General features: G+C 35.3%; 1 protein-coding gene across 1 annotated transcript in view; it reads left to right on the top strand.

Annotated features, from left to right (window-relative positions):
- TIA1 (TIA1 cytotoxic granule associated RNA binding protein) overlaps positions 1-12,781 on the top strand; it is a 52,929-nt gene that overhangs the window by 4,295 nt on the left and 35,853 nt on the right. Inside the window, exons 2-6 of the mRNA XM_052647441.1 lie at positions 6,337-6,433; positions 9,069-9,167; positions 11,144-11,198; positions 11,369-11,401; positions 12,658-12,745. Of these exons, the coding sequence (XP_052503401.1) occupies positions 6,337-6,433; positions 9,069-9,167; positions 11,144-11,198; positions 11,369-11,401; positions 12,658-12,745 (372 nt within the window). The remainder of the gene's footprint in view (positions 1-6,336; positions 6,434-9,068; positions 9,168-11,143; positions 11,199-11,368; positions 11,402-12,657; positions 12,746-12,781) is intronic.

Below are 12,781 nucleotides of genomic sequence, written 5' to 3'. Positions count from 1 at the left end.
AGATATGAATGAAAATATGTCTCTACTCTTACAAAATTTATCATTAGATTAAAACCTATTTATTCATGTTTTTCACTTAAATTTTCAGAGGCCTCATATCAAATTCTACATTTTTATACAATGATTATGGCTCAAAACAAACCCAATAAAGCATTCTGCCTTGCAGATTTTTCTTTGTAAGTTAAATTTTCTAGAGCTGTACTAATAAATACTTAAAATGTTTTAGATTCCAGTGTTATAACTATTTGAACTTAATATCACCTTAAAATAATGTATATGTTAAATTGACATGAAGTCCTATCCCAGAGCTGTCAAGTTTTCACTGGCATTGATGACTTTTTCCATTGAAACGTCTCAGGTAACTTTTTATTTTGAAAAATTTAAAACCTATGGAAATGTAGCAAAAATAGTGCATTTAAGACATAGATACCTTTCATGTGGAATTACCAATTGATAATAGCCACATTTGCTGAACCATTTGAGAAAACATCTATACACTTAGGGCTTAAATAAATAAAAATTGGGGCATTCTCTTATATAACCACAATATAATTTTCATACTAAGGAAACTACATTGATAGAGTGTTTTTAACCAATACATAGTTCATATTTTATCCAGTTGCCCAAGGAGAACATTTACTTTCCAGTTTTGTATGAGATTGGTGCATGATCTCAGAGGTGATGTTATAAATATCAACGTGAGATACTTCAATCTAGGCTGTTAACAAGTTCATGGAACACCTAGAAAAGGATATTTTAATGTTTTTTAATAAAAAGCATCTTGAAAAACTATAACTACATAAATGTAAGAAATTTACATTTTGATTTAGTAGTCTATTCAACATGGTGACAAGAAATCTTGGTTTTTAGCTGCTGCAGAATCAATTTTGGTATCCATCAGAATTTCTTTAAATGCATTGCTGCAAAAAAAATTTAAGCATGAAAGGAATTTGTTTTAAAATATATATATATACTGGGGCCATACTCTTGTCTGTGAAGTGTTTCTCTGTGAATAAATCCACTTGTTACCTGTCACTTTGTCTCACTGAGTTCTTTCTGCAGTGAGACATCAAGAACCTGAGCTTCATTAGGTCCTTGAACCAGGCCCACTTGGAGGTTAAAGCTGGGAAATGAATGAGATACACATGACCAAGAGTTTCACTGATAGTTCCAATTCTAGTCTGATGCTACGGAGTTCATTCTGTTCTTTCCCCTCTCTGTATTCGTAACTCCATTCTCCCAACTGTGAAGAACTTGGCTTCTATTGCCAGTATATATATTACCATTATATTTACTTATTTGTTCAGTCTTAGAATTTCAAAAAGGAGCTTCAGAATTGTTCAATCATGCTTCTTAAAAAAAAATATATATATATATATATAGAGAGAGAGAGAGAGAGAGGACACTTTCAGAATTTGGAGGAAGTTTATGGAACCTGGCTTAGAAAATGTTCAGGAAAGAGACAACTGTCAGGCACACAGTCCTAGTCAAGCTACAGACCATCCCAGAAAGGATACTCCTACCACATACAGTGAGGGCCTGATATTGCAACTTCAGCTTCCACTGGACATGGGACTCTGCTGCTGTTTGCCACCAAAGTGTATTCGCTTCAGTTTCTGCTTCTAACCCCTGTCTTTGTCTTCTGTGTTCAGGGCTGGTATCTCTAATATGACCTCAGTTCATTTCAGTCGCTCAGTTGTGTCTGACTCTTTGCGACCCCATGAATTGCAGCATGCCAGGCCTCCCTGTCTATCACCAACTCCTGGAGTTTACTCAAACTCATGTCCATCAAGTCGGTGATGCCATCCAGCCATCTCATTCTCTGTCCCCTTTTGCCCCCAGTCCCTCCCAGCATCAGGGTCTTTTCCAATGAGTCAACTCTTCGTATGAGGTGGCCAAAGTATTGGACTAGCCCAGATCATATGCATGGTAGACTATATAACCATATTTAGCCTTTCATCTTTTGAAGAGGAGTCAGGCTTTGCCATAGGGTGAAGATTTCTCTAAATGTAGGAAGATGTTTGGCAGCCTTGAAAGAAAAAAACCTTACATATGTAACTTAATCTATGCTGTTAATAGGAAATCCTTTGCTTAAGAAACAGTAATATGTGACAAAGTATGGGATAACTAAAGGAACTTGTTTTATAAAACTGAGACATATGTTAACTTACGGTTTATTGGTGTCAAAGGTTGAGAGCAAGTTGTTTGTATAACTTGCTCTGAAGAGACTTAATAAACAGCTGTGTGAAGTTAATTGATAAAGGCTCCAGGAATTTACATTATATAGCAGGCCACATTAAATACAAAAGCTGTACAGACCTTAATGCTTCTTATAGTAGCTTTTATTATTAGATATCTTCAAACTAGGAAAATCACTTAGAAATTTTGAGTTTCTGAGAAAAAATTTGATAATTTTTTTCTGAGAAAAATCTTGAAGTTTTGCAGAGTAAATGACAGACTCCAGGTTCCCTACATACTGTCAGTTTATCACTGGATTACCTAGCTTTAGCAAAGTAGATGTTAGAATTAAATTTTCAGAAGAGCCATTTTTTCCTTTAGACATACGCAGTCCTTAGGGTTTCTTATAGGCACATGAGTTGGGTAAAAATAGACAGTGAAGAGTTAAAGAGATGGTTCAGAGTTTTCACTTGACCTTTACCCTTCCCTTAATGTTAAGATCTTACATAACCATAGTATGATTATCAAAACTAAGAAGTTAATAGATTGGTACAATACTATTAACTGCAAGTTTTATTACTGTTTTCCCCAGTTTTTCCACTAATGTTCTTTTTCTATTCCAACATCTAATCCAAAATACATTGTGTTTAGTTGTCATGTCTCTTTCCTTTCCTGTAATATGTGAGGAGATATCTTTCATGGTGGCACTTATGAAGGGTACTGTTCCTCTCTATCCTTTCAGTTCAGTCGCTCAGTCGTGTCCAACTCTTTGCGACCCCATGGACTGCATGCAGCACGCCAGGCTTCCGTGTCCATCACCAACTCCTAGAGCTTACTCAAAACTCATGTCCGTTGAGTCAGTGGTGCCATCCAACCGTCTCATCCTCTGTTGGCCCCTTTTCCTCCTGCCTTCAATCTTTCCCAGCATCAGGGTCTTTTCTAGCAAGTCAGTTCTTCACATCAGGTGGCCAAAGTATTGGAGTTTCAGCTTCAGCATCAGTCCTTCCAATGAATATTCAGGACTGATTTCCTTTAGGATGAACTGGTTGGATCTCCTTGCAGTCCAAGGGACTTTCAAGTCTTCTCCAACACCACAGTTCAAAAGCATCAATTCTTCAGTGCCCAGCTTTCTTTATAGTCCCAAGTCTCACATCTATACATGACTACTGGAAAACCATAGCTTTGACTAGACAGACCTTTGTTGGCAAAGTAATAACTCTGCTTTTTATTATGCTGTCTAGGTTGATCATAGCTTTCCTTCCAAGGAGCAAGCGTCTTTTAATTTCATGGCTGCAGTCACCATCTGCAGTGATTTTGGAGCCCAAAATAATAGTCTGTCACTGTTTCCATTGTTTTCCTATTTCCCTTGAAGTGATTGGACCGTATGCCGTGATCTTATCTCCACTGTATAGTGACTACCTTTTTTCTCAACATACCCTGTCAGAATTGAGTCACTGAGAGTTGCCCACACTCAAGGAGAGGGAAGTTAAGGTTCACTTCATAGAGGGAGGTGTATCAAAGAATTCTTAGCTGTAACATTATTACTAAGGTGTTTTAATGATGATTTCCCTCATTTCTGGTACATTTATTAATTAGAATTCTGTAAGAAAAGCGATTTCTCACCTCCTCCCTAATGTAGTATTCAGTCAAGGATTATTCATGGTAAATATTAAGTTGTCAGTGTCTTTTAAGTCCCTCTTAATCAAAAGTAGTCTTCCTTTTTTTTTTAAAGGACGGTAATCTTTAAGATATCAAATAAGGCACCTTATATAATATCCCAGATCTGAATTTGTGTAATTGTTTTATATGCCCAATATCCTGTAAACTTAGATCTGAATTTAAGCTTAGCTAAATTCAAGTTAGATCTTTCTGACTTGAATATTTAATATATGATACTGTATAATTCATATTGTATACACAATGTCTCATTGTTCGTTCATAACATGATTTAAAGTTTGATCACCAGGTCAAAGTGGCCTAGAGATCTCACTTTTTTCTTTTATTTTTTATTGAAGGATAATTGCTTTACAGAATTTTGTTGTTTTCTATCAAACCTCAACATGAATCAGCCACAGGTATACATATATCCCTTGCCTTTTGAACCTCCCTCCCATCCCCCCATCCCACCCGTCTAGGTTGATACAGAGCCCCTGTTGAGTTTCCTGGGCCATACAGCAAATTCCCGTTGGCTATCTATTTTACATATGGTAATATAAGTTTCCATGTTACTCTTTCCGTACATCTTACACTCCTCCCCTCCCCATGTCCATAAGTCTATTCTCTATGTCTCCATTGCTGCCCTGTAAATAAGTAAAATTTTTCTATATTCCGTATATGTGCATTAGAATACGATATTTATCTTTCTCACTCACTTCACTCTGTGTAATAGGTTCTAGGTTCATCCACCTCATCAGAACGGACTCAAATGAGTTCCTTTTTATGGCTGAGTAATATTCCATTGTGTATATGTACTACAACTTCTTTATCCATTCATCTGTCGATGGACATCTAGGTTGCTTCCATTTTCTAGCTATTGTAAATAGTGCTGCAATGAACAGTGGGATATATGTGTCTTTTTCAACCCTGGGTTCCTCAGGGTATATCCCTAGCAGTGGGATTGCTGGGTCATATGGTGGTTTTATTCCTAGTGTTTTTTTTTTAAGGAATCTCCATACCATCTTCCATAGTAGCTGTATCAATTTACATTCCCACCAACAGTGCAAAAGTGTTCCCTTTTCTCCACACCCTCTCCAGCATCTATTGTTTGTAGACTTTTTGATGATGGCCATTCTGACCAGTATAGAGTTCTCACTTTTAAGGTGAGTTTTCCCTTTGTGTTTGTTAAGTAATCTATGTGACATCTTAGGCACCCTGCACATATCCATTTTCTTACCAGCCTTTCACCTAAGTTTACATCTATTGATGGTTCATGACTGAATCAATGATTTCAGTAGGGTTTGCACATCATTAATTTAATGCTGTCTGCAATTATTGTCTAGCATTTTTCTGTAAAGGAATTGTTCATTGTTCTTAAGACTCAGCACTTCTCTCTTTGCCATTTTAGTTTATAATTATTGTCTAGCATTTTTCTGTAAAGGAATTGTTCATTGTTCTTAAGACTTGGCGCTTCTCTCTTTGCCATTTTAGCCTATTCCTATGCCTTCATAGTAAGCATTCAATAGTCTGTTGAATGGGTAAATAGAAGGAAGGAGTTGAATCCACACTTTCTGGTACATATAGGTGTTTTATTTTTCTGGGGAGAGGGTCCATACCTTTCATCACATTCCCTGAAGGATTCTTAGCAGAAGAATTAAAACATCTACAGTTGTTGGCAGACTACATTCTCTGATTTCAGAAGTAATTAAACTAACATACCTGGAGGTAATCTCATTTCAAAATCCCATTTTGAATGTTTATAAGCCCTTTAAGTAAGGATCATCCTCCTCCCTCCTAAAAAAGTAAGGATAATCCCAGTCATGTTGTCTTGTAATACATTATTTACAGTAATTTTGTTAGTCACCAACTTACATTATCTGTTAAAAGTCTCCTAGAATCTTTCTACTCCCTTTCTGCTTCCACTGATCAGTGATATTTATTAAAAGGCTTCCCTTTCTTTTGTGAGCATGTATAACAGTTGATAGTGATTGATTCATCTTTCAAAAATAAGTTTACTGTCTAAACCAAAGTATACCTCAATTGGACACTTGAAGGACAATCATGTGAATTAAACATTGAGGAAATTTTATTTAATGTTCTCAGTAATACTGTAGAAAGAGAATAATTGCAGAGTTTTCTAGCATTGATTATATAAACTGTTATACATGTCAAATGATTCATTTGAGGGATTTTAGGCATATCTTCCTAAGGTAAGCCTAGAAACTTAAATAAAAGCAACAGGTTTTATTTGTGCAACCTTCACTAAAAACAGATACTTACTAGTTTCCCTCTACTAACTGTCTAGTATATTTGTAAGTAACATATATTACATCTGTTCTGTAAGAGATTTTGAAGTTTTCAAGCTTTTATAAGTTCCTCAATAGTGTAGTACACAGCAAAGATCTGCCTATTCCCCCAATTCATTGTTCAGTGTTCAACTTTAGGAACTGATTTAAAAGAAGCAAAATTTTAAGTGGTGAATTGTTTTTCTTTGTGTTTCAGATATGTTGGTAACCTTTCCAGAGATGTCACAGAAGCTCTAATTCTCCAGCTCTTTAGCCAGATTGGACCATGTAAAAACTGCAAAATGATTATGGATGTAAGGGTATTTTACTTAGTTAACTTTCTTCTTCTTTTTTTTTTTAGTACATTCTTTAAATCCATTACTTCCAGGATCTCCTAAGTTGGTTTATACAGTGTAAATTCATAAAGATTTAAGTCCATTTTGGCCACCGAGTTTGTTTTACTCAATAAAGAGAGACTAGATCTAATCATTTCCAAAACAGATGAGAACTATATGTGGGGCTCTTGTTTTAAAATGTATTGAGGCATCAGAATTGTTATGTGGTGTCAGTTGATTGGCAAATATAGAAATTCAATTATTAATTAAAATGGGAAATTAGGCAAAAGAGATAATAGACTTTGATACTGTGAAGATGTTTTAAACTTTATTTTTAAAGGTCACAATTCAAGTTTTTCTTGGATTGTGGCAGTGCCCATTCATCAGACCTTAATGTATAGAAAAAACATCAATTCACTCATGTAATTGGTATTAATCCTGAGTCATAATATGTGTAAAAAGGTAGCTTCAAATTCTCTTGATGAGAAAAACAGTACTAAAGAGAAATCCTTTTATCCCATGGTCTTTCCTGCATTTAAACTTCAAAGTTTTTGTTTCTCCAGGAAAGAAAGTCATTATGTATCAGTATCTACTACTTTCTCTTGTATTATATTCCAGTTTAACTTTTTTTAACTTCGTATTTTTAAGTAATTATTTAGCCAGGTGGCTTTGGTTTGTTGTCTTGTATTTTAAAATGTCAAAACTTCTCCTAATGTGGCAGAGTCACCTACACATAATACAGATGGATTCAACAGATGTTTTTATTCTTTACACTCTTCTAAAATGTTCTGTTAATCATATTTAATATCTGTATGCCTTTGGATAATGAATAAAAGATTCCCGTGCCCATAGAGAAAGATAAGAGGGAGATTTAAAGGGAAATGATGGAGAATTTAAAACCAGTCTTTCCTTCATCTGGGTCTCCTTCCTTATCTTAGTAGTAGCATTTACGAAATACTTACTGCCTATCATTTTCATACTGATGCCTCATCAGAAATACTCAGCAGAAACATTATAAAGCAAATGTTATTCCTATTTAATATATACAGAAATGAGGCAAAGCAAGGATGTAAACCCAGATTGATCTGTTCTCTCCATAGGTCTATAGGCTGCTATTCTCTGTCTAGGTCTTTCTCAGTTTTCTGGTAAAAATCGCTAGCACAGTGTTAGTGACTGCTGCACCTACAGAAAAAGACTAGCTAGGGGAGCCTCTGCCACTTTGTATAAATTGGACTTTCATCACTCAAAGACTTAGGTTGACTACTCTTTCTCCTGCTTCTTAACATTATTTTATTATTATTAAAGTCTAAATTCCAGTCTGTTCACACTGTTGGACTGATGTTCATATTTATTAATTTTATACTCCATAGAGGACGAATTGGAGAAGGAATACTCCAGTGTCCTTGCCTGAGAAATCCCATGGACAGAGGAGTCTGGCAGGCTACAATCCATGGGGTCACAAAGAATTTGACATGACTGAGTGACTAAGACTTTAGAGTACAAAGGCTGATAATGCATATGCTTAGAATTTTTTTTAATCTAAAAAGTATAGTTTTTATTTTTCTGGACACAAGTGAAATGAACATTCTTATTTATTTGATTGCCATACTCTTAGCTGTAAGCCACTTTTTTAACCACTTTTCTGATTCTGATGCCTGTCAACGTGGATCTTGGTAGTAAAACTCCCATTAAGAATAGCATTAGTTTGAATTACACAATTTTAAAAACACTTATATATTCTCTAATGCTTTTAAAAATAAATAATGGATAGTTTCAATGTCATCAATTTGGTGGTTGCCTCTTTACTCTAAAATTCTTTGAAATCATTGTCAGGGACACTTTTTTTAAACTGTTAATTGTGCATGAAATAAAATGGCATATTTCTTTATTATTATTCTAGTCTTTTGAATTAGTTTCTTATTTTAACAATTCTGCTTGGGCAGTTATGGAAAGAATTTTAAAATGGGCTATGAAGCCATTTGGTGTTTTACACCAGGAGGTGTGAAAATATTGGGTATTTTTTCTACTTCCTTATAAGAAAACATCCAGGCTTTGCCTGTCATCAGGCTTCAACCACTTTGAACACCAACAGAAGAGAGGAGAGAATTTCTTTCTGGTTGCACTGCACGGTGGCTTGCATGATCTTAGTTCGCCAATCAGGGATTGAACCGGTGCCCCCTGTAGTGGGCTCACGGAGCCCTAACCACTGAACCACCGGGGAATTCCCAAGAATGTTTTTTTAAAGGCCTTTTAAGCAGGCAGAAATTTTGAATGTCAGAAAGTCCACATTCTAAAACCTATTCTAAACCTTTACTTATCTGAAAATGTCTTCAGTTTTTAGTAACAGGTTTAAGAAGGTTAGTTAGAACGTTTTTTTTTTAATTAGAACGTTTAACCATTAATAAAAGATTAAATTACATATAGTAGTATAATACAAGCTGTTGAAGAAGATAGCTTTCTGTAAAAAGAATTATTTTTTGTTGTTGTTTAGTGTCTTATCTTAAACATTTACTTGCAGAACAGCGCCTCATTCTCCATGGCCTCATACTGAGCTGTATAAAACTTTTTATAGTTTTAAGGCATAAAACTGACTTTTGTGTCTCTTCTTCAACAGACAGCTGGAAATGATCCATATTGTTTTGTGGAGTTTTATGAGCATCGTCATGCAGCTGCAGCGCTAGCTGCTATGAATGGGCGGAAGATAATGGGTAAGGTAAGCTATCGTAATTAAAGAAGGTGACATGCACTGGAAAATTCTAAGCTGTAAAAGGTTTTATTTCCATTGTAGAAGCATTGTATTTGTTTTACAGAAAACAATCACAATTAATATGAAAAAGATTAGGTACAGCTTTTAGAGTATGTGTGTTTATGTTAGTATTCTTCATGGTGCCTTGCACATGGTAAATACTAAAGTAACTGTTGAATTATCAGGCTTTATTGAAACATATAGGAATGCTGACTACTAATGGGGAAGAATAAAAGAAAAAAAAATTTATTGGTACTTTAGGCAGGTTCAGTTCAGTTCAGCTCAGTCGCTCAATCATGTCTGACTCTTTGTGACCCCATGAATCACAGTACGCCAGGCCTCCCTGTCCCATCACCAACTCCCAGAGTTTACCCAAACTCAAGTCCATCGAGTTGGTGATGCCATCCAGCCATCTCATCCTCTGTCATCCCCTTCTCCTGCTGCCCCCAATCCCTCCCAGCATCAGGGTCTTTTCCAATGAGTCAACTCTTCGCATGAGGTAGCCAAAGTATTGGAGTTTCAGCTTCAGCATCAGTCCTTTCGAAGAACACCCAGGACTGATCTCCTTTAGGATGGACTGGTTGGATCTCCTTGCAGTCCAAGGAACTCTCAGGAGTCTTCTCTAACACCACAGTTCAAAAGCGTCAATTCTTCGGCACTCAGCTTTCTTCACAGTCCAACTCTCAAATCCATACAGGACCACTGGAAAAATCATAGCCTTGACTAGACAGACCTTTGTTCACAAAGTAATGTCTCTGCTTTTTTAGTATGCCATCTAGTCATAACTTTCCTTCCAAGGAGTAAGCGTCTTTTAATTTCTGCATGGCTGCAGTTGCCATCTGCAGTGATTTTGGAGCCCAAAAAAATAGTCTGACACTGTTTCCACTGTTTCCCCATCTATTTCCCATGAAATGATGGAACCAGATGCCATGATCTTTATTTTCTGAATGTTGAGCTTTAAGCCAACTTTTTCACTCTCCTCTCTCACTTTCATCAAGAGGCTCTTTAGTTCTTCTTCACACTCTGCCATAAGGGCAGTGTCATGTGCATATCTGAGGTGATTTAATATTTCTCCTGGCAATCTTGATTCCAGCTTGTGTTTCTTCCAGCCCAGCGTTTCTCATGATGTACTCTGCATAGAAGTTAAATAAGCAGGGTGACAATATACAGCCTTGACGTACTCCTTTTCCTATTTGGAACCAGTCTGTTGTTCCATGTCCAGTTCTAACTGTTGCTTCCTGACCTGCATATAGGTTTCTCAAGAGGCAAGTTAGGTGGTCTGGTATTCCCATCTCTTTCAGAATTTTCCACAGTTTATTGTGATCCACACAGTCAAAGGCTTTGGCATAGTCAATAAAGCAGAAATAGATGTTTTCTGGAATTCTCTTGCTTTTTCCATGATCCAGCGGATGTTGGCAATTTGATCTCTGGTTCCTATGCCTTTTCTAAAACCAGCTTGAACATCTGGAAGTTCATGGTTCATATATTGCTGAAGCCTGGCTTGGAGAATTTTGAGTATTACTTTACTCAAAAGTAAAGTGTGAGATAAGTGCAATTAGACAGGTTAGTTGAATGTTAATAGAGAAGTTATGTATGGTTAGGTTTGTTAATATTTGCAGAAGTGTACATTAAAAAATAAGTATTGAAGGGAAAAATGAAATAATTCTGATATTATGTCCTTTCTACATTTTTCCTAATGTTAAAATGCCTTTTCTCAAAAAAAAAAAATTGGCAATGATAACAGATGGTAATGACTTTTTTAATGTCCTTACTTAATGAAACAAAGTTGTTAATTATTTTTTAAAAAGTATTGAAATTTTGACCAGAAAATTTTGAATGCTTCTTGTCAGACATATAGCTTTGTATTCATAGATGCAAATCTTGTAACACCTGGTTATGACCTTTATTTTTATGAAATATAAATGTAGAAAAAATTTTTTTAGGAAGTCAAAGTGAATTGGGCAACAACTCCCAGCAGTCAAAAGAAAGACACAAGCAGTAAGTATATTTTATACTCTTTGAACTTTTGTGTTTATTGTACATAGTAGTTTTCTTGTAAAGCATATAAACATCATGCATTTGCAGTAATGTTTTGATCGTTATCCTAAGATATGATTGACTGTGTTTGTGTTAATAAATTTAAGAACAAATCTAATCTTTGTCATCAGGTAGTACCGTTGTCAGCACACAGCGTTCACAAGGTAATTGTATCTTCTTAAACATAAAATGAAATCTCTTGAAAGGGTATTTATTCACTAACCACCTGAAGTTTTTTTTGTTTGATGTTGGGGGGAGCGGGGAGGGGAGGGATCGTATTTCTATTTGTCTCTCTGGCAATATTTTTCCCCCTTTTTCCCAGTGTTGACCAAGTGTGGCTTGTCCATTTCTTGGGTGCTATTTCAAGTTCTCTGATTCCCCGCCTTGGTAGCCCCTGATGCCTTAGAAATACTTCACCACTGAAGGGCAAGATACCCTGTTTCCTTGAGGTCAAGTTCTGTGATTCATACCCAGATCTTATTGCTTGAGTTTCACTTGAAACTGTGTCTCCCAAATGGCAACCTAATATGTTGCTTAAGGCCTGCCAAGTAGGGGTAACTTTTCTTTCCAGATATACTTTGTCAGAATTGATATGTATGTCCATTTAAAGTGTTGATCCAACTATTTTGTATATTTAAAGTGTTTCTTTTTTTTTTTTTTTTGAGCATTGTCTTTTTAAGAAAACTTCATATATGGGATCATTATTTCTCTCCAGTGCTTTTTTAATGACTCTGATATAAAGTGAAGGGATTACTGTTTTCATTCTGTTGCCTTCAGTCTTAGTTCACTTGCACATGGATTCACATAAACTGAATGGTGTAATGTCTGGGCAACCAAAACTGTTGGCTTTTGAGAAAACTCAAATACTTTAACATCAAACTGTTGCAATGCAAGGTATTTCTTTGATTGTTCTTCACAAAATACGGTTAAACCAAGTATATCTCATAGCTAGCTTCAGTAAACTGTCTTAACTGAGGCAAATCTAGCCTAATAACTCATAATACCACTATTTTAATTTGTTTAGATTTAATGTAGTGGTAAACTGAATGAATGTGAATAATTACTATTAGAATGGTAAATAAGTCATTTATTTATATATATATATTTTTTTTTTTTGCAAAACTTGTTATATATTACTAGTTTATTTTGGCCAGTATAATAATTGGTTATAAGTAGAAATGTAACTATCAGTCTCCCATTAGATATATCATAGGAGAATCTTTCCTGTATTGTCATCTTGATTCATTATTCATTATATTTAAAACTGATAGAATTTGTCTAGATATAGGATAGTGTTTTACTTATACTTTATTGTAATACATAAATTATTTTAAGAATACTTTATTAAATAGATCTTAGCATTTTTTTAAATTCTAAAATTGTATTTTTCTTTTCACTTCCCCTTCCTTTCCCCTATAAGATCATTTCCATGTCTTTGTTGGTGATCTCAGTCCAGAAATTACAACTGAAGATATAAAAGCTGCTTTTGCACCATTTGGAAGAATATCGTAAGTAACAGAAGATAAATTTAAAAATGCTTTTAA

The sequence above is a fragment of the Budorcas taxicolor genome, chromosome 11 (assembly GCF_023091745.1).
Source record: "Budorcas taxicolor isolate Tak-1 chromosome 11, Takin1.1, whole genome shotgun sequence".
NCBI lineage: Eukaryota > Metazoa > Chordata > Mammalia > Artiodactyla > Bovidae > Budorcas > Budorcas taxicolor.
The sequence above is the reverse complement of the archived record's forward strand: the minus strand, read 5'-3'. Positions and strand labels throughout refer to the sequence as shown.